The sequence below is a fragment of the Equus caballus genome, chromosome 8, assembly GCF_041296265.1.
Source record: "Equus caballus isolate H_3958 breed thoroughbred chromosome 8, TB-T2T, whole genome shotgun sequence".
In the NCBI taxonomy this organism is placed as follows: Eukaryota; Metazoa; Chordata; class Mammalia; order Perissodactyla; family Equidae; genus Equus; species Equus caballus.
In genome coordinates, this window is record NC_091691.1 from 61,822,952 (window position 1) to 61,847,417 (window position 24,466).

At 37.8% G+C, this 24,466-nt stretch overlaps 1 protein-coding gene across 1 annotated transcript in view; it reads right to left on the reverse strand.

Moving 5' to 3' along the window:
* Positions 1-4,365: 4,365 nt before the first annotated feature.
* KLHL14 (kelch like family member 14) overlaps positions 4,366-24,466 on the reverse strand; it is a 94,011-nt gene continuing 73,910 nt past the window's right edge. Inside the window, exons 4-8 of the mRNA XM_023647617.2 lie at positions 19,394-19,472; positions 12,027-12,217; positions 11,787-11,945; positions 8,836-8,993; positions 4,366-6,513 (exon numbers count right to left, since the gene is read on the reverse strand). Coding sequence (XP_023503385.1) covers positions 6,373-6,513; positions 8,836-8,993; positions 11,787-11,945; positions 12,027-12,217; positions 19,394-19,472 — 728 coding nt within the window. The 3' untranslated portion in view covers positions 4,366-6,372. The remainder of the gene's footprint in view (positions 6,514-8,835; positions 8,994-11,786; positions 11,946-12,026; positions 12,218-19,393; positions 19,473-24,466) is intronic.

The window sequence follows — 24,466 nt, forward strand, 5'->3', positions numbered from 1 at the left end:
AAAGACCTTCCTGCCAAACTGTATGAATGCCATCTGGCCTGAAGTGGAATCTTGGTGGTCTAAGTCCATTCACAAGGAAAGCATAATTTACCGCAACTATTCTGGAAGAGCCTGGAGGTGGGGAGAGTTGCAGCATTTCTCATCAGAAATGTTAAGTGAGGAAAAGGACCAGAGGTGAAGTGAATAATCAGCAATATCTCTGGAGAACAAGAAGCTTTCATGCATTTCAAAATGTTTGTTATGGTGAAACAATATTGGCAGTTGGGTAGACATGAACTGTGCAGTGAAGTTGGTGGCAGGGAATCAGAAAGAACACATAAAAATGCTGTTTGAGGACTGTATGTGACACCAGTACATAAATCAAAATTTGCCAATGTTTGAATGTTCATTCAGCATACTATGAAGTTATTAGAAATTATTAGAAAGACCACCTAGTCACATGGAAACATGCTTGTGAAATGCTAAAAATTTAAGATGTCAAAATATAAATTCAGTTGGACAGAATGCAAAAAGTGCAAACGAAAAAGACTGGGAAGAGTTCAGATCACAAAAGATAAAAAGTATTCTGTTGTATGGTGGACTAAACGTAATTTTCTTTTTTTCCCCTATATTTCCCCAAATGTCCATAACTTGATCACATTATATTAATAATTCTTAAAAATATACCTTTATTCAACAAATATTGCATGGTTTTATGGTTTTTTCAAAGTCATATTGCATATTATCTCTACCCTCAAGGAACCCTAAATCTAGTAAGAGGGTAAGAGACAAAGCCTTACAAATAGCATGCAATAGAGAAAGTAGGAGAGCCATAGCAAGTCAGATGAAAAACATCACGTTAAGACTGTTGTGAGCATGAAAGCTTCATGTAGGCTGGGGAGTTAGAATGGAATCTTGGAGGACAAGATTTTAATAGATAGTGTTGAGCACGAAGTGGCATTCTCTGCAGAGAAAATGCACAAGCACAAGGGCAGAGATGGAGAAACTTGGCTGTGTTTGTGGAAAGGTAAGAATTCACATTACTCAAAGAACAGAGTAGAAAATAAAAATGTGGCTTGAAAGAAACGCTGAGGCGAGATTTTAAACGTTTCTTGCATGCCAGACTAAAGGTTGGAGTTATTGGACCCTAAGAGCTGATATGTGTATTTTACTTCAGAGTTTACAAGGTGCAAAGTGTATTCACATTTTTTTTTTTTTTAAAGATTGGCACCTAGGCTAACAACTGTTGCCAATCTCCCTTTTTTTAAGGATTGGCACCTGGGCTAACAACTGTTGCCAATCTTTTTTTTTTTTCTGCTTTATTTCCCAAACCCCTCTGGTACATAGTTGTATATCTTAGTTGCAGGTCCTTCTAGTTGTGGGATGTGGAATGCCGCCTCAACGTGGCCTGACGAGCAGTGCCATGTCCGCGCCCAGGATCCGAACCCTGGGCTGCCGCAGCGGAGCGCGAACTTAACCACTCGGCCACGGAGCCGGCCCCATGTTCCCATTCTTTATGTATGATTTCACAATAACGTTTTGAAGAAGAGATTGTCACTCCATATGCAGATACAAAACTGAAGTTGGAGAAGCTAGATGACCTCCCAAGGTCACAGAGCAAGTTCCTTCTCCTTTTGCCCACTCTTCCCAGTAGTTAATTCACACCAACAATATAGCATTTGCCATAATGCATCATCATTAACTGTCCACTTTCCCCTCCAGCACATCCTATTGATATATGGAAAAAGTAGTCAATCCACCAGGAATTCCTACATGACTACAAATGATTGATTTAAGAAATTTCTTTGTGAGCAGGAGAGTATGGTGGTTAGATGATGGCCTTAGATTAAAGCCTTGGTTTGAATCCCAGCTCCACTACCCATCAGCTGTTTAACCTTATCTAGCAGTTTACTCTTTCTGAGCATAAGTGTCCTTACCTTTAATATACGAATGCAATCTACCTTATAGAGCTGTTCAGAGTAGTAAATGAGAAAATATGTATAAAATACCCAGTATAGTCCTTGACTCACAATAAGCATTAGGTTAGTGGAAGTGTTATATTGTTGTAATATTGTACAAATGATAACCTTGAATTAATAACTAAATCCTATTCCTTTTTCCTAATTTAGGTCGATCAGTTTCTAAATGTCCCAGATTTGAGAGACTTGATTGGAAGCCAGGACCCTGCTATCTCTCTAAATGTAGGATGACTTTCTCCTGCAGCCAAATGTTTACCTTCCCCCGCTGTCTACTCCCATATGTCTTTTTTTTTTTTGGAGGAAGATTAGCCCTGAGCTAACATCTGTGCCCATGTTCCTCCACTTTATATGTGGAATGCCTGCCACAGCATGGCTTGACAAGTGGTGCATAGGTCTGCACCCGGGATCTGAACTGGTGAACCCTGGGCCGCTGAAGCAGAATGTGTGAACTTAACTGCTGCGCTACCGGGCTGGCTCCCTCCCCGCCATATGTCTTTTTGTTGTATGTCAGGGATTTGGAAGGTCACAGATGAGGAGTCAACTTAACATATAAAAAATGGAAGGGGAGAACATCAGCAAGGATCCCCTTACCTGAAGTTATGTAATTCTTCTGAGCCTGAGTAGACAGTCTTACATGTCAGCTCACTCCAACCATCTTGTTTTTAGCACCTTTGGTGAGCTAAAAACACTGAAGTAACACTCCTCCCGCTAATGTGAAGAATTGACATTTACTGAGTCCTTAATATATGCCAGGAAATAGCCTAGAATAGAATAGAATAAGCCACTCAAGCGTCAATTTATAGAAGATGTTTTCCTTATTCTTACACCATTGTGTTGCATTGTTGAAGCACATGTTTCATCTGCATCTCTGGACCAGAACCTTTTGTTATTGCACCAAGCCTGTACGGTCAACAAGTGTAGAACACCTCCACTAAGAAACCCCACCCAATACATGGTCCATCTGCGCTACCCAGAGCAGCACTTTACAGTTACAGCCACACAAAGCAAACATACTAGGTATTTGGATATTTTCTTCTTATATTGACTTTCTTCTCATTGCCACTTTATTTTCCATCAAATTTTCAACATCCTCTAGGTCAGGCTGCTTCTAGGAAATCAGGCTTGATTGGTCGTGATTTTCCTGCTATCTCATCTATGGGAACCCAGTCTGTCAAGACACCTTCCAAGGCGTATTGGTGTGATTTACTAATCCTATTTTAGCTCCTTTGTTTGTTCATTTAAAAAATATTTTGACCTAGAGAACCAAGTTTAATCAAAGTCTGGCATATATAGTGTTGCCTTTTGGCTGTATTAAATAAACGCTTGATACTTACAATGTTGATAATCACGACAACTTGTTAAGTGATGTAAGTGTCAATCAGCTGGGAAAACATAAATTTGGCCCAAATAGGGGAGAACAAATGCAGGAACTCATCTTAAGACCACAGACACAGCTTAATTAATTAAAAGATCTGGTGCCTATGCTCACTCTTCCAGTTTTAGCTAGTTTTAGTCTACTTATGGACTTAAAGGAGGTAGTCCATTGGGATTAGGAAAAAGGCAAGTATATTCGCTTAACTGATCATGGTATCTGGTCAGCCCTAAGGCTTTTGGAGATTCAGGGTATCTGGAAGAAGCCCTGCAACAAGCAGCCATCGGCTCAGGAGAAGATGATAACTGGCTCAGGAGAAGAGACTACTGTAGAGAGGGACCTTTTTCTGGTACGCTACACTTGCAAAGAGAGGTAAAGATCCGATGGAAGAAGAAAGAAATCCCGTTACTCTTGCTTTCATGGAATACTAGGGAGGATCAAATGATCCTTTAATTATGCGTTGAATCATCAATAATAGTAGGTTTGGCAGGGAAGCATTAAAACAAATTCTTTCTAGCTTGCAGGCTTTTTGCCTGGAAGTTTGCCCAATGTGACCTTTGGCTACATGCCTCAGTTTCCATTATTGTCTTCCACAGCCCCCTTCCTTGCTCTGCACAACTTCTTTTTCAGAATTTTAAAAAGAAAATAAAATTCAACACTATGTGGTTAATTGATCTAATTAAGTGTGTGATTCACTTATTCTTTAGAAAAGTGTACAAGTATTATTTAATACATACGGTGCTTCTAACAATTTCTATAAATATTTAATATTAGATCCTGGCTAAGTTATGCCTTACTGTAACACTCGTCCAGTGGAAAATCAGATTCAACTTGTGATTTTTAACTCACATTTTTCCTAAAGCATTCCATAATTTTGAGCATTGTCCATACTGTATATATTTGCATATTGCCAGGAAGATAAACTTATAAAGTATATCTTCAGGATAAAAATATTTATGCATTTACATATTATAAACTTTCAATTTAATGCAGAGATTTATACATACACTTTATAAGTAGGAATGCGAGAGGCAGTTGAATTAGTACATAAAGGTTTTATTTAAAGTTTTCCCCTTCCAAGCAAGCTTCATTTACACATTCTAATACTGTACAAAATTTACATTCTCTGTGACTTATTTATTCACTTTTCACTTTCTAATAGTTTGTGTCTTTCTGAAATGCAGAAAGCTTTACCTATAGTTCTCATAAATGCTTTTATTTAATTTGGCTAGAAATAAAAAATAAATGAAGAACAAGTCTAAGGAAAGCAAATATCCTTGTATAAACTGTGACTTTCAGAAGAAATGGTGACAGTTGATGATAAAAGGTTCTGAAGCAGACCTTGCTCTCTTCGTGACGTCAGCTGGGGTTTTCTCACAAAGTACTGTACTGTAACTTCTCTTTCTTTCTATATAGTCATATGCTTTCAAGGAAAAAGAAATGAAAGTTGATTGCACTGGATATACATATTTATATATATTTTTTTACAATGGATCCTTTGGATCTGAACATACAAATAAATACAAAAACAACAAAGATTGCACTTTACTGTAGAAACAGCATTGGATTCTAGTACACCCATCCATCTTAACATGCTCCGCGGTGAAAGCTGATCACCAAGGCATTTTTAATCTGTGGCTTCCCCGTCTTGTTTTGAACGACACATTGGTTGAGGGGTTCAACAACATCTCTGGGTGATGAAAAAAATATTTTAGGCCTTTCTTTACTCCAAGCTGCTGCTGTTCTAGCTCTGAAGAGCTTGAAAATCAAATTCGTGTTCCTGCCAGTTTTGCTCTTTGATTGGCCGCAGTGCGACTACGACACGCTCTCCTGACCTTCTGCTCCTAAATTCCTGACGCTTCTAAAGATGACTAGCGATTGCTCGCTTAGCTGAGCTCAGGCATCTCTGGTGATAACAAAGGAAACAGGATGAGTTGGGGGAAGAAGGAGGGTAAGTCGTGTGCTATTCTAGAGCTAAATCCAGAGCCATTGCTAGAGCCAAAGGGAGGGAGAGGGAGAAACATTTGTCAGGAGCTGTAATGCGCTCCTGTGGCTCTTTTAAGGTGTGTGTTTTAGCGACAGAGAGACAACTGGGATTGTCCTTAAATTATTCTTTCTTTTTGACCCTGGATTCCTGAAAGCAATCTCCCAGGTTGCATTATGGGTTCAGTTTGGGTCAGCTGTATTAGCCATCAGAATCTCTTCAATGTTGTAAGACTGGCTTTGTCAGTTGTACCTTTCGAAGCAAATAACACGTGTTTACGACTTATATACTGCAAAAAATGAGACAGCATGAGCCTGCATGAACTCAATAGCGACATAGTATATTTTGTTCTAATCTTTCATACAAAATTAAGGACACAGAAATTATGACTCCAGTTAGCCTAGAACCTACAGGGCAGAGAGCAATTGCTATGAGAGCCAACATCTTCCTCTTTTCCGATCCCAAGAGGTGCTGTAAGGGGCAGAAGATATACGAAATGAAGTTATATAAAAACAAAAATGTTCCTCTTTAACCCTATGTGATTTTCTATAACCGTTTTGCCTATGGAGTCGGTGATGCAGCCACAGGTTAGGAATATAGAATCAAGTGGCGACTTCTGTAATGCAGTGTAAGTATTTTGGTGGGTCAAATTTTGAATCATTCATGAACACAATATCCCCAAAACTTCAACACAGATCACATGCAGGTAGACTACAATGCACAATACTGGTCTTAGGTCTCTCTGGGGGCACTCTTCTGTATGGTATCTTTCTCCTTTTGAAAGTTAAGATCCACACGAGGACTTTTTGTAAAGCTAGGACAAGTTAAAACCAGTCTGAAATGGAAGGGTCTGTCACCACAGGAAGTTTGGTGTGATCTGAGTTACAGACACGGTATCCGTTCAAGAACAGGTCTTTTTCTTTTGTAGTTGCTTGTAAATCATCAAAAACCAAGAGTGGGTTTCGGCAGTTGTACCAATAGAACGCACTGCTCCTATTATAATAGTGATGTCATTGCTTCCTAGAAGGTGATACTGTTCATTCCAGGGTTTCCCGGTGTTATTTGTTGTAAGGTACGCAGGCGGGCAGGATAACTGTTGCACAGGCTGGGCCGGCCAGTGGTTCTGCTACGTCTCCTTCCAGTTCCGTCCAGGTGCCTTTTTCTGGACAGTAGCATATTGTAGATGACTTGTAGGCCCCCTGTAAAGGCAGAGCAGGGATCATTTAGGGAAGGATGTTCAGAGAAGTGCAATGGCAGCCTTACCTATCGCCTTTACATTGGGAAGAAAATATTTTGATTCTCTGCTCGTGCTAAAAAATTCCAAACGAAAGCAATGGATTTTCAACTGTTCCATTCCAAGGGAAAATTTGAGACTGACAAGATCTCAAAATTTTGTTTATTTGTGTGGGTGTGTGACTAATCCTAAAAGTCAAGTATCTAGAGCACCCTAGATGATCAACAAATCCTTTAGAAAAACTGACCCAAATTTGGAAATTGTCCAACTGGTTTAACTTAAAATAAAGAAAAATCTACCTTAAATATTCAATTAATTGAAGTAAATGGATTTTTGATCGTCGCCTCACTTTTCCATTTTTATTTTACTTCTGTAGAGAATCAGAGATGAGATTTAAAAACAGTTTAAAATAAACTAGAAAGGAAGTCTTGCCAATTTCATCACACATGGGTTTATTTATTTTCAAGAGCCCACATGAGAAATAAAAAATGTCTTTAATCTTGGTTCCTTTGTCAACCTCTGGGGCTAGTGTTTGTATACACATTTCCCTTCCCAAACCAAAGCAGCTTTGTTTTTATCATAGGCCACAAACAAACAAAATTCCCAACCAACCTAATAACCATTTTCTGAAAGTGTATTCCTGGTGGCTGGTTCCATATGTACAATTGCAGCTAGCAATTTGCACTAGTGAACAAGCACATGTACCAATATCTAGTTATAGGTGTCAGTACCTATTTTCCTCCATATAACTAATAACTTTTTAAAGCTTCCCTAAAACTTTATGTAACAACCTTGTTTGATGCAAAAGAAGAAAACTAACTAGTATTATTAAAACCCCAAATTAATCTTATAAAACAAGCACATATAAATAGGAAAATATTAAAAAGTCATTTTTTTTAAGGATTGGCCTTAAGCTAACATCTGTTGTCAGTCTATTTTTTTTTCTTTTTCTCTCCAAAGCCCCCAGTACATAGTTGTATATTCTACTTGTAGGGCCTTCTAGTTGAGCTGTGTGGGACGCCACCTCAGCATGGCTTGATGAGCTATGTGTAGGTTTGTGCCCAGGATCTGAACCAGCAAAACCCTGGGCTGCCGAAGCAGAGAGCACAAACTTAACCACTCGGCCATGGGGCTGGCCCCTAAAACAGTCATCACTTACAAAGTGAATATGAAGACCATGAGACCCTACGTGTCTCCTGATGTGATGTAGTTTGAACTACACAGCCACCTCCTCAGTGTTCTGGCCCCCTCAAAGAGAAAAATAATAAAAGAAATTTACAAAAAGAAAATAGCTGAATCTAATTAAGTCTTTAACTATAGAAACAGGACTATTTTAAATGATATCACAAGGTAATCATTAGCCAATTCCAGAATATCAGATATTCTATATGATGACTGATCCTGTTTTTTCAACAAGTCAATGCCATGGAACAAGAAGTGAGGCAGGGGTAATTTTCCAGATTGCAAGATATGTATGAGAAATAATAACCAAATACAAATGAGACTTGTTGGATCTTGACTTGAACACACCAATTTGACAAAATCCATTGTTTTCAAGTCGATAGGAGAAATTTGAATAAGGATTGAATATAAAGGAATTATTATCAATTTTGTTGAGTGTCGTGATAGTGTGTTTACATAAATGAATGATTTTTTTAGATAAACATTGAAGCAGTTAGGGTGTAACAATATGATGTCTAGTATTTGCTTCAAACTGCTTCAACCAATATTTTTTAAAGGGCGCATAGATGAAATAAGTATGGCAAAATGTTGATGGACGTTCAAATTGTATGATGTTTTAGTGAAGGCCCATTGAACTCTCCATTTTTGCGTATGTTTGGGAATTTTCATGATAAAGAGAGGAAAAAAGTGAAAAGCAATGACAAATTAAAACATCCTAAATAGAATTTGTGGATATTGAGTAATTAATTTCCATTTTTCATGCCTTACTGGTCAGAAACTTTTCAGACTCTTCTATTTAACCAATTTCAACAGAACATTTGTAAAACCACTTCAGTCTGACTTTGAGTTGGAAAGCCAGAATTGCAGAGAGATGGCCGTGGGAGAGAACCAGAGATCTACCACATTTTGTGACACAGTTGACCAGACAGCAAGGCAGCTCTACAGCAACCACACTAATTCTATTTTACTACTTAAAGTAATTTACTGCTTGCATGTAAGCATGATACTCTTAAAAGGTACATGTTGGGGTGGTAACACATTTGGAGAGAAATAAGAAGCAAGCATAAATAAACAGGAGGACGAGGAGGTCAACGTGGACACATACCATACTCCAGCTGTAGCCTCCCACAAGGTAAATGCTGTCATCAAGCACTGCACAGCCAGGACCACTTCGACCCTCCAAAATGGGAGTTTGGAGAATATTCCACTGGTCACCTTTTGGATCATAGCATTCCACGAGCATTACATCAAGGTGGGAGAAACCTAAGATGCATAGCAAAATGGAACCACAAAAAATAAACTCTCAGAGTCCCAATTTAAGGCCAGGGCTTCTTTTAAAAAAATGTCTAGAGCCAAGAAGTAGATAATTGTGTTTTGGAAGACACAAAAGTGTGAATAAATGTACTAGTGAAATTGGGTGACATGTCAGAAAGACCTAAAAAACAAACAAAAAAACCCCTAAACTCTGGGTGTTTGGGGTTAATTCAAAGCAAGAATGTTTAACTAGATGTTATTGGTAAAATTTGATTATAAGGGGGTAGATCTTCTTGAAAATGATTTCTTAAAGCCTTATTAAGAAGGTTTAAAATAATAATAGTTAAAGCAAGCATTTTATAGAGTGCTTACAATAAGCTAGTTGTTTTCTAAGTGCTTTAGGTAAATGGACTCAGTTAATCCCCTCAGTCGCCCTGTGAGATAGTTATACCATTGTATTCATTTCATAGGCAGGGAAACCGAGGGACAGGGAAAGTGAATGACTTGAGTAAGTAGACAGGCTGAGATCCGAATCCAGGTGAACAGGCTTCAGAGCTCACAGTTTTACAGACTAAACTACTATATTGCTTTTGTTAGATGAATACTTTACTCTCTCAAAATCTTTTAATGAATTAAAAATACGTTGTCCAGCCTCTTTAACTTTTTTACAGCCTGACTATGTTTATAAACAGCTATGATGACATGAACAGGTTCCAGTATCTACTAGGGATCAAGGTGTAGAGTAGGAGCTAACTTCTACTGAAGGACTTCTCCCGCTTTTGATAATTTGATAAAGTTAATTTGATAAAGCTTCTTAGTGGCTGGGGAAGTCACTAGGTCGCAGAGAACAACTTAGGTTTCCGGACTCCACTGGAGCCCTCCCTTTAATTTAGGGAGTCAAAAATCCCTAGTGGGAGCTTCATGGTCACCGAGCAGACCAAATCTTCAATGATTTTCTTTTCCTAGTTAAATGCATGCTAGCTGATTATTGCAATGCATATACTAAATTAATCAACATGCTGGACTCTTCAAAGTAATTGAGAAGGTAGAATAATTTTCATTCTTGAAGAGGCAGACAGATCATTTCAGGCCACTAACTTCTAACATAAAATAAATCACACAGATTTGGGAACAATAGAGCAACGTGCTTACTGCTACTGTGTGGCACATTCCTTTCCTTTACCATTAAGATTGACAATGACTTTTGAAGCATGTATACTTGGAATAAGAATTTGGGCAAATTCCTAGTTCTGAAGTTCTACTGGCATTGTATGAGGATATGTGTGCCTTCTCTGTACTAAATACATAATTTATATGTTGATTGTAATCCTCATGACTACCAAGGAAAGTATAATTTTCTCTTTTATACAGATGTGAGGGTAAGTGTCTTAAGTAAGACCACACAACTATAAATGTCTAACTGGGATTCAAACCCAGGCTTACATGCAAAGTCCACACCCTTTTCTCTATGCCATGATGCCTCCCTGAGCCAACTTAATTTTGATTTTTCATTTAGGCTATCATTACCCAAGTCTTTTCTGTCCAAGTATAATACTAAACATTAAAAGTTACTAAAATTTTTAGGCATTCTTATGCAAAAGAAATTGATGGAAATCAGATTTTAATGTAGAAAGCTACAAAGTTAATATAAAATATGTTGACGTAAAGGAATGGTGTATGGATTGAAATGAAGCAGCTCCAGTGAAAGAGAAAAAGAATAAAATGGGAGGAGTTCCAGCAGTAAAGATAATCCTCTCCCACTGGGGAGAGCTCTAGGATGAGCGCCAGACATAGACCAGGATATTGACATTTCTGGTTGAACATGAACTTGGAAATATTTACATAAAAATTACACTTGTCCGGTCTTTATTACATTTGGGATAAATATGTATTCGGAAAAATAGAAAAAATGTCTATGTCTAACCCATTTTTAAAGATGGGTATATAATTGAAAAATAAATGCATAGATAGGCCTTATCTACCGTACTCAGAAGGCCTGTTTCCCATTTCAATTTCAAGGGTCACAAAAGGTCAGAGCTGGATGAAGTTTTAGATATCAGTTGAACCAGTTTCTTCATTTTCAGATGAGGTAAATGAGACAAGCAGTTCAATAACACTCTTAATATCAGAGGTCTCTCTGCTTTCCTGTCAAATTCAGTGTTATGCACATAAAGTTACATACATCCACAAAAACTACAAAAATCTGTAGTCATATACACATACGGAGAAGAAAAGGTGCCAAAACATGGCTTTAAAAACACTATGCTTCAGATAAGTTCTTTATTAAAAAAAGCAGATGGAATTTGAGAATCATAGTTTGATATTCAACTCTTAAAAGAAATAATTCTAAATTTTGATTTGAAATTCCACAAAATTTTTTCTTTAAGAAAAATCATGTATTTGTTTCTTTGTTGCAGCTATGACTAAAGTTTTTTAAGATTACTACAAAAAACAACTTTCTGGAAAAAATCCATTACTATAGCTTTGGTGATAAGGAATAATTTATTTTACTGAATCCATTGTTTCAACAAATTGGGTTTTTCAGTTATTAATGCTCTTGTTTTTTATTTTCTGTAGACATCATTATTCATTTCTTTAATGTGTGTGTTAACTTAAAAATAATCCTATCTGCAGAAGAGCCGAAATAAATGCTTGCCCAAGGGTACTGCTAATTTACACCGACTAGATTTTATTTGGTCAACATGTTTTTTACTTGGTTAACTATGATTATCTAACAAGAAACCCCCTTAGCAAGAAACATGAGATGCAAATGTTATTGTGATTAGAAAAACAAAGAAAGACCTTTCAAATGATTTCCTCCAATTGCATACAAGCGATCATTCATTACAGCCAAAGTGTGGATGGCGCGTTTTGTGTTCATATCTTGTTTTCGAGCCCAGACGTCCATTACGGGGTCATAGCAATATAGCCATGGGACATACTCTCCATTGTGTACACCTCCTGTGAATTAAACATATACATACAAGTCAAGAAAGTGCCTTGGAATGGAACTTTGTAACAGAAAGTGGAGGAACGACTTGCCTGAAATGTATATTTTCCCATTGTGCACTGCTCCTGCATGAGCTGCCAGAGGCTGTGGCAGAGACGACACATAACGCCATTCGTTCGTTTCTAGGTTGTAGCACTCCACACTGGACAGATAGCCGGTTTCATTCCTTCCACCGATAACGTATAGATGTTTGTCCAACCGACACGCATAGAAACTGGCTCTTCTACAATGAAAACAACAACCCACCGTAAATCAAAAAAGAAGCCCAGTCAGTCAGGGAAAGGAGGTACATCCTGCTTCAGAAAGGGTTGTTTGACCTTTGGAAATGACATGTATTGCTACCCTATAATTCTGAGACCCTATACAGTAATCATATGCATTGCCCATTCTGGTTAACGTTTTTGAAATTAAAGTCACAGTAGAGGAGAAATTCACTAACTCTTCGTTTGAGCTCTTTTTATCTTGCTTTTTATACACTGTTAAAATGTTCTTTAATGTTTGGGATATTTGGTACCTTGTAAGGATATCACAGCTCAGTAAGACAAAGTGAAAAATGAGGTAGATAATGTAACAATAATAAATTATCTTGACATTCACTTTCTTTATGGTCCTTCAAGGGTCATTGTTCCCAATTTATAAGAGAACTACATCATCAAAATTTTTCTTCAATTATCATTTTTTCTTTTTCCCCCCAGTACTACGGCAAATAGAGAAACTTTTGTGAACTGAATATCATGTTGAAATTTTGCCCTCATATAACCAAGTACAGGAATTTCACCTATGTAGCTTCTACTGTTGATTCCTACACAGCTATAGGATATTTTTTAGTTTCTTTTCAAGAAAGGCTATATTAAAGTATCTCACTTTGCCATCAAAGGCAAAAGAAGCAAGCTGTGTTGACAGGTCTGGAGACAGGGAGACCAATTCTGATGTAGACCATAATCTAGGAGTGAGATATTTAGGACTTGAATTAGAGTTTTAGTAGAAGACATGGAAAGAGATGATGCAAAAAAGATTTCAAAGGAAGATGTAAGACTAGTAACTACTAAGATATGAGAGCAGAGGGAGAATAAAGGTTGGAAGAGGACTCAGAAACATGGAGTTAGCTTGATTAGGTTGGAATCTTAAGCAAGTCCTTGACCCTTTACCTCTTTTTCCTCATTGATGCTACTGGAATAATATACTTCATAAGGATAACACGTGGTCTAATACTGAAAAAGTGAAATTGTTAGGCGCCACACCCCTCAGAGAATATAATTTATGTTTGATGAATTAATGGTCTTCATAAAAATTGATACCAAGGCTCTTGGCCAACATCAACAGCAAGATGAGGAGCCCTAGAGGTTTTATCAGGTAAATCTACATGGTTTGAGGATTTTCCAAGCTGTGTTTACAAAGTGCCAATACCACTGGGAAGCAGCACATAGCATCCTGATTAACAGTTTGGTCTCTGGAATCAGATTGCCTGGCTATATGATTTATTAGGTGTGTGGCCTTTGACATGTTACTTCACCCCCTCAGCCTCAGATTGCTCACCTGTAACATGGCGATGATGATGGTACCTTCCTCACAGGGTTATTCCGGAACACGTATGTAAAGTGCTTGTCATAGTGTCTAGCATTTTGTTCATGCTCAGGAACTATCAGTTAAATATTATCTGGTTTAAAAGTTAGCCATCAAGATATTTGCATATAAACTTTTCTTAATAATATTTTAAGTGATGACTAAATTCTTTAATGTTTGTTTAGATGATTTATTACCATATAGGTATGGTACATGTTATAGATGGTGATGTATTCAGTTCTATTTTATTTTATTTTTTCCAGCTTTACTGATGCATAATTGACAAATAAAATTGTAATATATTTAAAATGTACAACATGATGATTTGATATATGCATACAGTATGAAATGATTCCCACAGTCAAGTTAATTAGCACATCCATCACCTCATAGATAACTTTTTTTTAGTGAGAACACTTAACATCTACTCTCTTAGCAAATTTCAAGCATACATTACAGTATTATTAACTATAGTCACCATATTGTACATTGGATCCTCAGAACTTATCTTTTTTTGTTAATTCTTTTTTTTTTAAATGCTTTTGGTGAGGAAGATTGGCCCTGAGCTAACATATGTTGCCAATCTTCCTCTTTTTTTTTTGCTCCCCAAAGCCCCAGTACATCCTAGTTGTGGGTCATTCCAGTTTTTCTATGTGGGATGCTGCCACAGCATGGCTTGATGAGTGGTGTGTAGGATTGCACCCAGGATGGGAACTGGCAAATCCAAGGCCACTGAAGTGGAGTGTGGGAACTTAACCACTTGGCCATGTGGCCAGCCCCAGAAGTTACTCATCTTTCAACTGAAAGTTTGTACCCTTTGAGGAACCTCTTCCCTTTCCCCCCGACCCCTAGCCCCTGGCAACTACCATTCTATTCTCTGTTTCTTTAAGTTTAACTTTTTTTCCCTAAGATTCCATATATACATGATATCATACAGTATTCATCTTTCTCCATCTGGCTTATTTCACTTAGCATAATGACTTTCAATTTCATCTATGTTGTTGCAAAGGGCAGAATTCCCTTCTTTCTCATGGCTGAATAATGTTGCATTGTATCATTACATTGTATTATTATATTGTATTATTGTATATTATATTGTATTGTATATATTATATTGTATATATATATATATATAAATACATATATATATATACACACACCACATTTTCTTTATCCATTTATCTGCCAACAGACACTTAGGTTGTTTCCATATCTTGGCTATTGTGAATAATGCTGCAATGAACATGGGAGGACAGACATGTCTTCAAGACACTGATTTTGGTTCCTTTGGATATATATGCAGAAGTAGGATTGCTGGATCGGATGGGTCAGTTTTTTTCTTTTTTTTAATAGTTCTGCAATTGTTAGCACCATTGATAATGTTAGAGTAATATTTTGGCTGTCTTTGCTTTTTCTAGATGTTTTTGATACTCTTGAAAGAGATGTGTGCTGTGGAAAATTCAGAAGGATGATGAAGAACAACAGTGATGGAAAAAGGAGGAAGGAAAAAGGTAGGAAGGAAAATAAAGAGCAGACAAGATGGATTTCATAGAGCAAGCATTATTAACCTGGGCCCATGTCTTATGAGGGGTCCATGAGGCTCTGAAATTGTAATAAAATTGTAATAAAATGTTGTGTATATATATGTTTTGTACATGTGCATTTTTTGGAGGAATATGTTTGGAGAAAGATTTTGGAGGAAGCTTTTAATCAGATTATCAAAAGAATCACTAACCAAAATAACTGGGGATTTCCTGGCATACATGAGTAAAAACACATCTAAATATACAATGAGCTTTAAAAACAATTACAAAATTAAGTGCATACAGATAGACCACTGATTCCTTCCATTTCTCTAACCAGATTTCAATTGCTCTCTTATTGAATATGATAGATCAAGCTTATTTAACTAAAGTGCTTTTACCTTTTTAAGTTAAAATGTTTCATTGAAAAGAGTGACACATAACTACGAAAATCTGTACTAAAGTAACACAGATATTTCTTTGCACCACTGACACAAGGGTAGGTCAGTATCTTGTTTCATATGATTCTATGACAGGTATTGGAGACTCTGAAATAATTAATTTACTAATTTCACTAATGGGCCATCTGTTGATAATTTGAACTATGTGGGTTGTAAGGTGGTGAGTTCTATGCACTATATAAAGGTCCAGAAGAGAAAATGCCTGTTAGTCATGACAAGTGTGAAAACACTCTCTCTAATAAGTTTAGATCATGAAGAATAAGAGAAAGATCTCCTGTTGGTAGTGTGAACTCCTTTTATCTAGTCTAAATTTCATTTCTCACTTTTTCTGATCTGGTTCCTTCCTTCCTCACTGTGACACTGAGTGAGCCTGTAAGAGCTTGCTCTCATTTTAGCTGAGCTATTCTTAATTTGATGCTCCATGTGTACTCCTAGTTTTATCCACACAGTGTCACTGTTAGGATCTAAATGAAAAAAAAAAATCAGTAGGTTTCACTTCCTGACTAAAAGTGCATTTTTGTGTAAAATTCCAACAGTGAAGATTCTGAGTCTTTGACTTATTCCCTTGCATGCCCAAAGGGAGAATTCATGAAATGCATTATGGAAACACCGGATAGTTAATGGTCTGTCAGCAACTGTGAACATTTGCCCAAGGCTAAAATTTTACCATACCAGGTCTCTCTTGGGAATGTTCCCTGCCTCTCCTCCCCACAAGAAGAGCACACCTGATTAGGCCATTTTATTTTTTTGGAAAAATACGTTCAAGAATGTTAAAGATTTTTTAATAGGATTACGCTATTTGTATTTCAAATTGTTTATCTCTCCCTTCTCTGGCTGTCCCCCTCCCTCAATGCCAGAGGCAACATTCAATGTATTGAGATAAGTTTAAAAAGACTGCCAATGACTTCTACAAACATACTTTGAACCCTACATATTGTACAGTCCTTTCTGACCCTTAAGGAGGTCAGTTTATATCCTAAAGCACGAAATTGGATTACTATAACCTCATCTCAGGCTTGATTTTTGACTTTCATCGTCAGGTTGGAAATAACAACAGAGTTTTCAAACAGAATATTGTTTCGCATTGTTTCTTTTAAGACTGCTAGAAACAAAATATTTACGTTTTGGAAACATTTTTGATGTATTTGCTTCTAGCTTTTCACTTACTCTGTGAAACATAAGCTTTGTTGCTGTGGCTCTCCAAACCACTTTTTCTTTTTCTTTTCCCTTTTTTCTAGACTTGCTAAAGCGTAAGATCTCCATAAGAATAATACCTAAAATGTATATTTTTATCGAAAAAAGTTAGTCACCAAAGCGTTCTATCCATCTAAGTTTTCATTTTTGCCCTCGTTTTCTTACTGAAGAGTCAAAGCCTAAATCTGAGACCAAAACAACTCAGGAGCAGTACATTTAAATTTACGTTTTCATCGAATCATTTCTGTCAGTAAATTCATAGGTAGCAGGCAGGCGATTCATGCGCTGACCCACTGTTGAGTAAGCCTAGAGGTCGTGTGCTCATTTCCCTGCTGACCCAGCAGGGTATTCTGCACTTTATACTCCTTTGGAGGCTCTGACTAGGTAAGATACCCTAGGACTGTCCATCCAGCCAGCTCTGTAAGAGTGGGTTACCCCTCACGTGGCTTGGAACGTGTTTCTACTATTCTCAGTCAGTTTGGTAACTCCTCAGCATAATAGCTACTTTTCAGCAGTTTAGTAGCAGCCAAAGGAAGAAGGGAGGTGGGGAATTTCTGGTGAGTTTGATTCATCATCTATACAATGCAAAATTAACTCAATTAAATGTTTCCAGAAACTTCTTTTCTGATCTGAAGTCTCATATATTTTAGTTTTTTTTTTCTTCTTCATTTAATCACCAATTAAACCACGCTGCTAACTGATCGTACTTGCTCTTTTGGATGGAGGCCTGGCAATGACAGAAACACTTCATTTTAAGTTATGGATTGCTGCCTGGGTCAACCAGCCCATGGAAGATGCGGAGCTAGAAGATTGACTGGGCATTTGTGAGATCTGCCTTTTCCCATTCAGCTCTGTAAGGAGCTCTTTATTTGGTCTATCGAGTTGATTGTTCTAAATCTAAAAAAACCCTTCTTTTACTAGGGACCTGACATGATATACCATAATGACTTAGAAAGAAACGTTTAACAGTCCATCCTGTGAACGGTGGCTGCCGGGTGCCGACAGACCATGGCAGGTCTTTTTATCAGGTCAATGAGCTGCTAAAAATTGTCTAAGTAAGACCCTGCCATGATCGGCCATAGTGCCTCAGAGGAAGTCATTATAGAATATCAAGTAAACAATACACATTTAAAAAAAATTTACTAATTAGGTTTTGCAGCAATACTTCTCATCCTTAGGGGCTCTACAGTGAGATAATTGACCGCGACGTGAGTTATGCTCCCAGACCCAAGGCGTGAAGGTTAATTATTGTGGTGTACAGCCCCCAGCAAAGGGGACCCTGGTGATGAGATGCTGACATTTCAGACATATTATTGATATTTACTTTTAAAATATTTTTCTAAATAAAAGTTTTTTGAATGGTTTTGATTAAAGGGTAAAGTGATGCAGCTACAATAACAGCAACCAGAAAATAACCCCCTCAAAACAAGAAAGGAGCAAGGTGCTCCGGAGAAAGACATCGGAAGGCTTTTATGTAAACACGTATGCACAACGGGAAGGTTGAGAAGTTTGTTAAGATATTAATTGACTTAGAACAATTTCTTGAGTTACCTTTGAACTAGAGAGTCCTAAAAGTATCTGTGGCCCTTATAATATGTTGTGTGCCATCATTTTCAGTATATAGCTTTTCGTCGCCTAAAAGAGAGCTTTAATACATTTATGTGGATGAGACGGTTAGCTATTGGGTTTCTTTATGGCATAGATTCACATCGTCTTCCTGTAGCGATGTACATTTTTGAGTAAACGGTTTGATCTGAAAATTTCCTCTTAACTTGAAATTTATGATTAAGGATCCAATATGATCTCAGTGTAATCTGATTGAATGTTTAGAAAAAAAGAGATATTAAGGCAAAGGAAACAGGAAAGAGAATTATTTCTTGAATAATTCAATCAAGAAGAAGCAATAGGCTGCTGTTTATTGTTGCTGTTATATTGGAGAATTTGCTCAAGAGGATGTTGAGATACTATTTGAAAAGGATCAAGTGTTCAAAATTGAGCATGTGAATTTGCATATGCATGTTAAGACATGACCTCATGCCTAAGTAACAGCAAGGAGAGCCAAATATGTATAAATGTAGTTGCCGTCTTGTCCTTTGGTGCCAGGAGAATTGGGTGAGATGAACCCTGCATACATAAAACATAAGAGGACACCTTGCAAAACTGTTTTTAAAAAAGCTAACAAATGATCTGTTCTTGAATGTATGATAGGAAGACATTTGAGGAGGCAAATGTCAAGGATTTGGATCAGTGAGACCCGAAAACTTTACTTTTGAAATTTCTGCATCAAATTACATATCATTGTTAGAATGGTGTTTTGTATTTCAATTATAGGATTTAAATATATTATAACCAAGAAGAGTGGGATAGTCAGTGAGATTGTAGCTCTGCTTGCCAAAAAACCAATGCAATCTAATAAAAGAAGACAAGTCATACAAATGCTTTTTTCCTACATTAGGACAAATAATTGACTTATTTGATTATGTTTCTCCACTGAGTTAATAAGGCAGTTAATCTAAATAGGCCAGGCCAAGTTTTGTATTTTGCCTCATACGTCTTTCATTGGCTCTGTTTAGCAAACCTTACCATGGAAAACCATCCAGGATCCATGCTTCCTGTAAAGCAGCCACAAATGTTTCAGACACAGAAATAAACACTTACCTTTCTTGCATGGGTGGAAGTTGTATCCAGCTATTAAATCGGGGATCATATCGGCTGACAAAATTTGTACTGTGTTTTCCTGTAAAAATATATTTGGGAGACTTAAAACTTAAGATTCCTTTGTTGTCTTGCACATTTGATGGTATTTTATAAGATGCCTCTGTTTTCAGGTTTCACAAACAGAGGAATTAAGTAGAGGGACAATCTAACATGGTATGAGAAGTGCTAAGTCAGTAGAAGAATAAATGTGTCACCTCGCATGTTTTTCTTTTTTCCTTTTCTTCCTCTCTGCCTTTTTTTGGGGAATGAGCTGGCATAAAAATAAGCCAACCATAATAATAAAAGCAAGTATGTTTATCAAACCGGTTTTATCACAAAGGGTAAAAACTTCTGGGTTTTGGTGTTTTTATGTTTTAAAAACATGAAATTATTGTCTATAAATGATCAGTTCCAGAGATTACTTTGTGTTATATCTCTGGCTAGAGCCTTTTTTTAATGATCCAAGAAGTCTAGCAGTGATAGAGTCCATTCTCTCTCCATGGAAATCATAGCATGCACTACACTAAGAGTTTGCAGTAGGACATCAGTTTTAGTCGATGTGCGTCATGTAAGCTCTGTGTGTGTATTTGGGGGCAGCACCTGCTGCGATGTATCACAGGTGCATTTGCTGAAATGGGAAATCTGAGTCCTCAGAGCTGGTTAACGAGCTTATCCCCTCTGTTGACCCTAAGAAGCACAGTAACAGCTCCGAGGTATTAAAATGAACCCTATTTTTCCAAGAAATGGCAGCAAAAGAGGTTATTCCATTTTTTTGTGTGTGTGTAGCACCCGAGATGACAATCATCTAAAGCACCTGAGGTCTTAACTCTGAAAGTCTGTTTTCTGTTCATATATGTGTAACTAACCATTGAAATATAGGTACCAAACTTCACCTCAGGAATAAGCAGATAAGAGTGTGTGTGTGTGTGTGTGTGTGCATGCATGAACTCACACAGGCATGTATAGACAACACAATTATTAATTGCACAAATATATATTGAGCACTTACTATGCGTCTTGTGTGTTCTAGGTTCTGGAACATATTGGTAAGCAAGAAAGACAATGTCCCTGTCTTTGTAAATGAATAAACAGATGTATATTATATTATCAAATAAGGTGAATGCCACAAAGAAAAATAAAGCAGGGACTGATAGAGGGGAGATCGGTTTAAGTAGGATGGTCACCTGCTCATGGTGTCTTCCGTAAGCCATGCAAATATTTGCAGAATGAGCCTTCACACAGTGGCCAGGTGAGTACGAAGTCCCTGGGCTGGCCATGATTTCAAGACCAGCAAGAATGCTGGGGTGATTTGGACAGAAGTCAGAGAGATGTCAAGGTCCAGGATAGTGTGCCTTGTGGACTGCCTTCTGGTTGCTGTGTGAAGAATAGACTATAGAGGGGCCACTCTGGATGCTGGGGAGTTGTCAGGAGGCCATTGTAATAATCAAGGCAAGAGCTGACGGTGGCTTGAATGAAGGTGAAGGCAGTGAGAGATGGTCAAGTTTGGGATCGATTGTACCGGCACAGTCAATAAAATTTTCTGATAGACTGAGCATTGGTATGAGAAAAAGTGAATAATTTAGGATGGCTGCCAGGTTTTTAGCCAGAGTAACTGGATGGAAGATCATGAAATTTGCTGAAGTTTGGGAGAGAAGTCATGAATTCTCTTTTGGACTTAATCTTAACCTTAAATTCCACTTTGGATCTCAAAGCGGAAGTGTCTGGTAGGGCACTGGTTAAATAAGGCTCCAGGTGCAAATTTTGGAGTCATTAGTCCAGAGATATTATTTAAAATCATAAAACAGGATGAAACCCTTTGGAGAGAGAATATGGAAACAGAAGATAACAGGTCCTGGGAATGAACTCTGCCGTAAAAGAAGAAAAACCAGCACAGGAAAGGAATTGTTAGAGATAGGAGGAAAAGTATGGTATTTTGGAAGCCATGTCAAACAGGGTTTCAAAAAGAGGAGTGAGCAACTGAGAACTGACCCTAGGGTCTAGAAATATGGAGATTGGTGGCGGCCTTGAGAAGCATCATTGCAGTGGATGGGTAGGGATGAAAACTTATGTGGGAACTCCTGAGGAGAGAATAAGATGTAAGAAAGGAGAGGCAAGAGGATAGGCAATGCTTCTTAGGATTTTTGCCATAAAAACATTATGGCTCGAGGATGCAGCATCAAGAGAAGGTTTTATTTGGTTGTTTGGTTGTATTTTTAAGTTCAGAAGTACTGGAAAGTCCATGAGCGGGCAAGAGGGAATGAGGAATAGGCCTTAGATTGGAGCAGAAAAAATACTGGGAGAGAAGATAAAATATATGGGTAGCAATGGAGGTAAGCGAATAGATTTGGTAGTAACAAGATGATTTTATCTTCTGATTGCTTCTATTCTCATTGAACTAGGAAGCAAGGCCATCAGGTAAGAATGAGGAGGGAGGTTATGGAGAAAGAGGCGTTTGAAGAGAGAGAAAGTGTGAAATAATTAACTTGGAAGGTGGGAGAGAGCATTGGCCAGGGTGATTTAGTGGGGTTGGATAGTAGCCAACATGGTCCATTAATAGCCAGTGTGGCTTGTAGTTTTCTCTATTCACATTTAGTTGCTCAGGGGCAGGGAAGAGGAGGAAGAGAGTTGGGTTTACCAGGACCGGGGCTTTAGCAGACAAGTATAATGGAAGGAGAGATGGACATGAGGACTGCAGGTGTATGCACTAGTATGATTATAGGGATGGGAAATAGAATCTAAGCTCAGTAAGGAGGAAAGTAAGGACACGAGAGGATGATGGACAGTGAAAAAGTGGTGGAGTAGAGTGAAGGAGGTGGCACTTCCAGGATAATAGTGGATAGTTGCTACATCAAGAGGTAGCAGGTAGTAAAAGCTGAAGACATCCTTTGAAATGGTGGGTTTTAAGGGTGTGGCAGTGGCAATGAAGAGGAAGTAGTAAAGCTACCTGCCTCCAATAATGTGAAGTATGGTCCGGGTAGGGGAGAGCAGAACCCAGTCCCCAATAGAGAGGGTGGCTGGGAAAACAGCACTCTCAGGGGATAGCCAGGTTTTGTATAGAAAAGATGTTGAAGGGAGATTCAGAGGAGAGTTTAAGGATTGTAAAGATTTTGTTGCTGTGAGATCATGAGTTTCAAGGATCATGTGGGAGGGTTTGCATGGTCTGGTTGGTTGGTAAATTAAGTTTTATTTGGGGATGTACAGAAAAAGATAAGACACCAGGAGTGAGAACAAACCAAAAGACTTGGAATCCACAAAGGAAGGGTCCAACTCAAGGAAGGATTGTGTCTAGAGTTGGTTTATAAGGCAGTTTTCATAGAATCTGCAATCATTTTCCTGTAGAAAGAAATATGATTCTTGATAGTCAGGTTCCAAGGTTAATCCCCAAATGTATCTAAAGATTAATGCTGTTAATAGGAATGTAGAATACACCCACTACGTGTAAGAGTGTTTCTCTGTCAAGTTTGGTTTGGTATTTCCATTTGGAGGAAGCCATCTGGCTCCTTTCAGCAATGGGGCAGGGCGCCTTCACGTGCTGAGCAGCAGTGGCAGAAATTAGCAATGTTTGCTTTGGTTGTAATGGTAGTGGCCTTCACTCAGAGAAAAGGCTAAGCAGGGACTAGTGTGATACGGATGTGAGATGAAGAAAGAGTTTCCAGAGGCAGGGCAATGGTGCCAAGGAGGAGCAAGGATGGAGGACGGGGAGATAAAAAGAAGGAAGGCATTCTGGAGTTGGCAAAGAATGTGCCAAGAGGATAATAAACCTCAGCAGGAATGAGTGTGATGGAGTGACGAAGGTGAGATAAAATGGGGTTTTTCATTCCTTCCTTGTGGCTTCTATCAAGACTCTGTTAGCAGCTAAAGAGTGGTGGCCATACTCAATGGAATTTTGGATTTCTCTTCACTCCTTTAGTTTCTTCTCATCTTTCCCATTTTTTCCTAAGTCTTTCTCCACTTCTCTTTTTGTGATAATGCCCTGTCACTAGACATCATTGTTGACTATCACGTGGGTGGTGTGTGAAATGGAGGAAGTGGTGGCCGTTGTCAGCCAGTGGTGGAGGGAAGAAAGTGGGAAGGAAAGGAAGTCCCCCGCGGGCAATGTTTTTTGGAGTCAATCATTAGTAAGTGACAAGTGTAAATTAGTTCTCTGTAAGTTGGGGCACTGACAGAATATATGCATATGTATTATAATATTATAATGCGCTCATAACTAATGACATGAAGGGAGTTAATAGGAGTTAATATCAATCGCTGAGTAGAAAAAGATGTATGTGTCCTGCTTATATTTCCAGTAACTAATGTTTTATGATTTCAAATTTTGGTCTTATAATGTAGGCAAGATAAATAAAATTATATTTGTATTTTATGAGTATTTATTTGTGTTTTATGAGCCTGTATTGAAATTTAGAATTGTATATTTCATTCAAGGACACACATCTCAGGCGCCATTTTCATAAGAACCAAGTTTAATTTCAGATTTCATCTTTGGAACTGACATAACCATAACATTTGAACTCATGGATTTTTAACTTTTTCTTCCTGCCAGCAATGAAATTGAAGTATGTTTTATATTATCACAGGATTGCTATTCTTTACAAATTTTGATATTAACTGCTTACTTTTTGATAGCATGAGGTATTATAATATGAAAATCTCATACATTTGAAATGATTGAGTCCCTTCATAGTTTTCTAAATGGGGAATGAGGAAGAATTCTTTGGGAGCGAGCGAAAGCCACTGTTCATTGTGATATAATACTGATTTAATTTGACAAGATTAAAGGCAAAAACATGATTGTTCTTTAATATCTAACCAAATACATATGCTTATGTGAGAAGGAAGTATAACACAGTGGTTCAAGACTACGACTTTGGAGTCAGACAGACCTATGTTGGAATCAGCCCACCTTCTTGCAAGCTGTGTGTTCTGGCAGTTATTTAACCTCTTCAGGCTTAGACTCTTCATGGTAAAACTAGAACAATCTTGGAACAGGCCTCACAGGATAGTTGGGAGGATTAAGTGAAATGATGCAGGTGA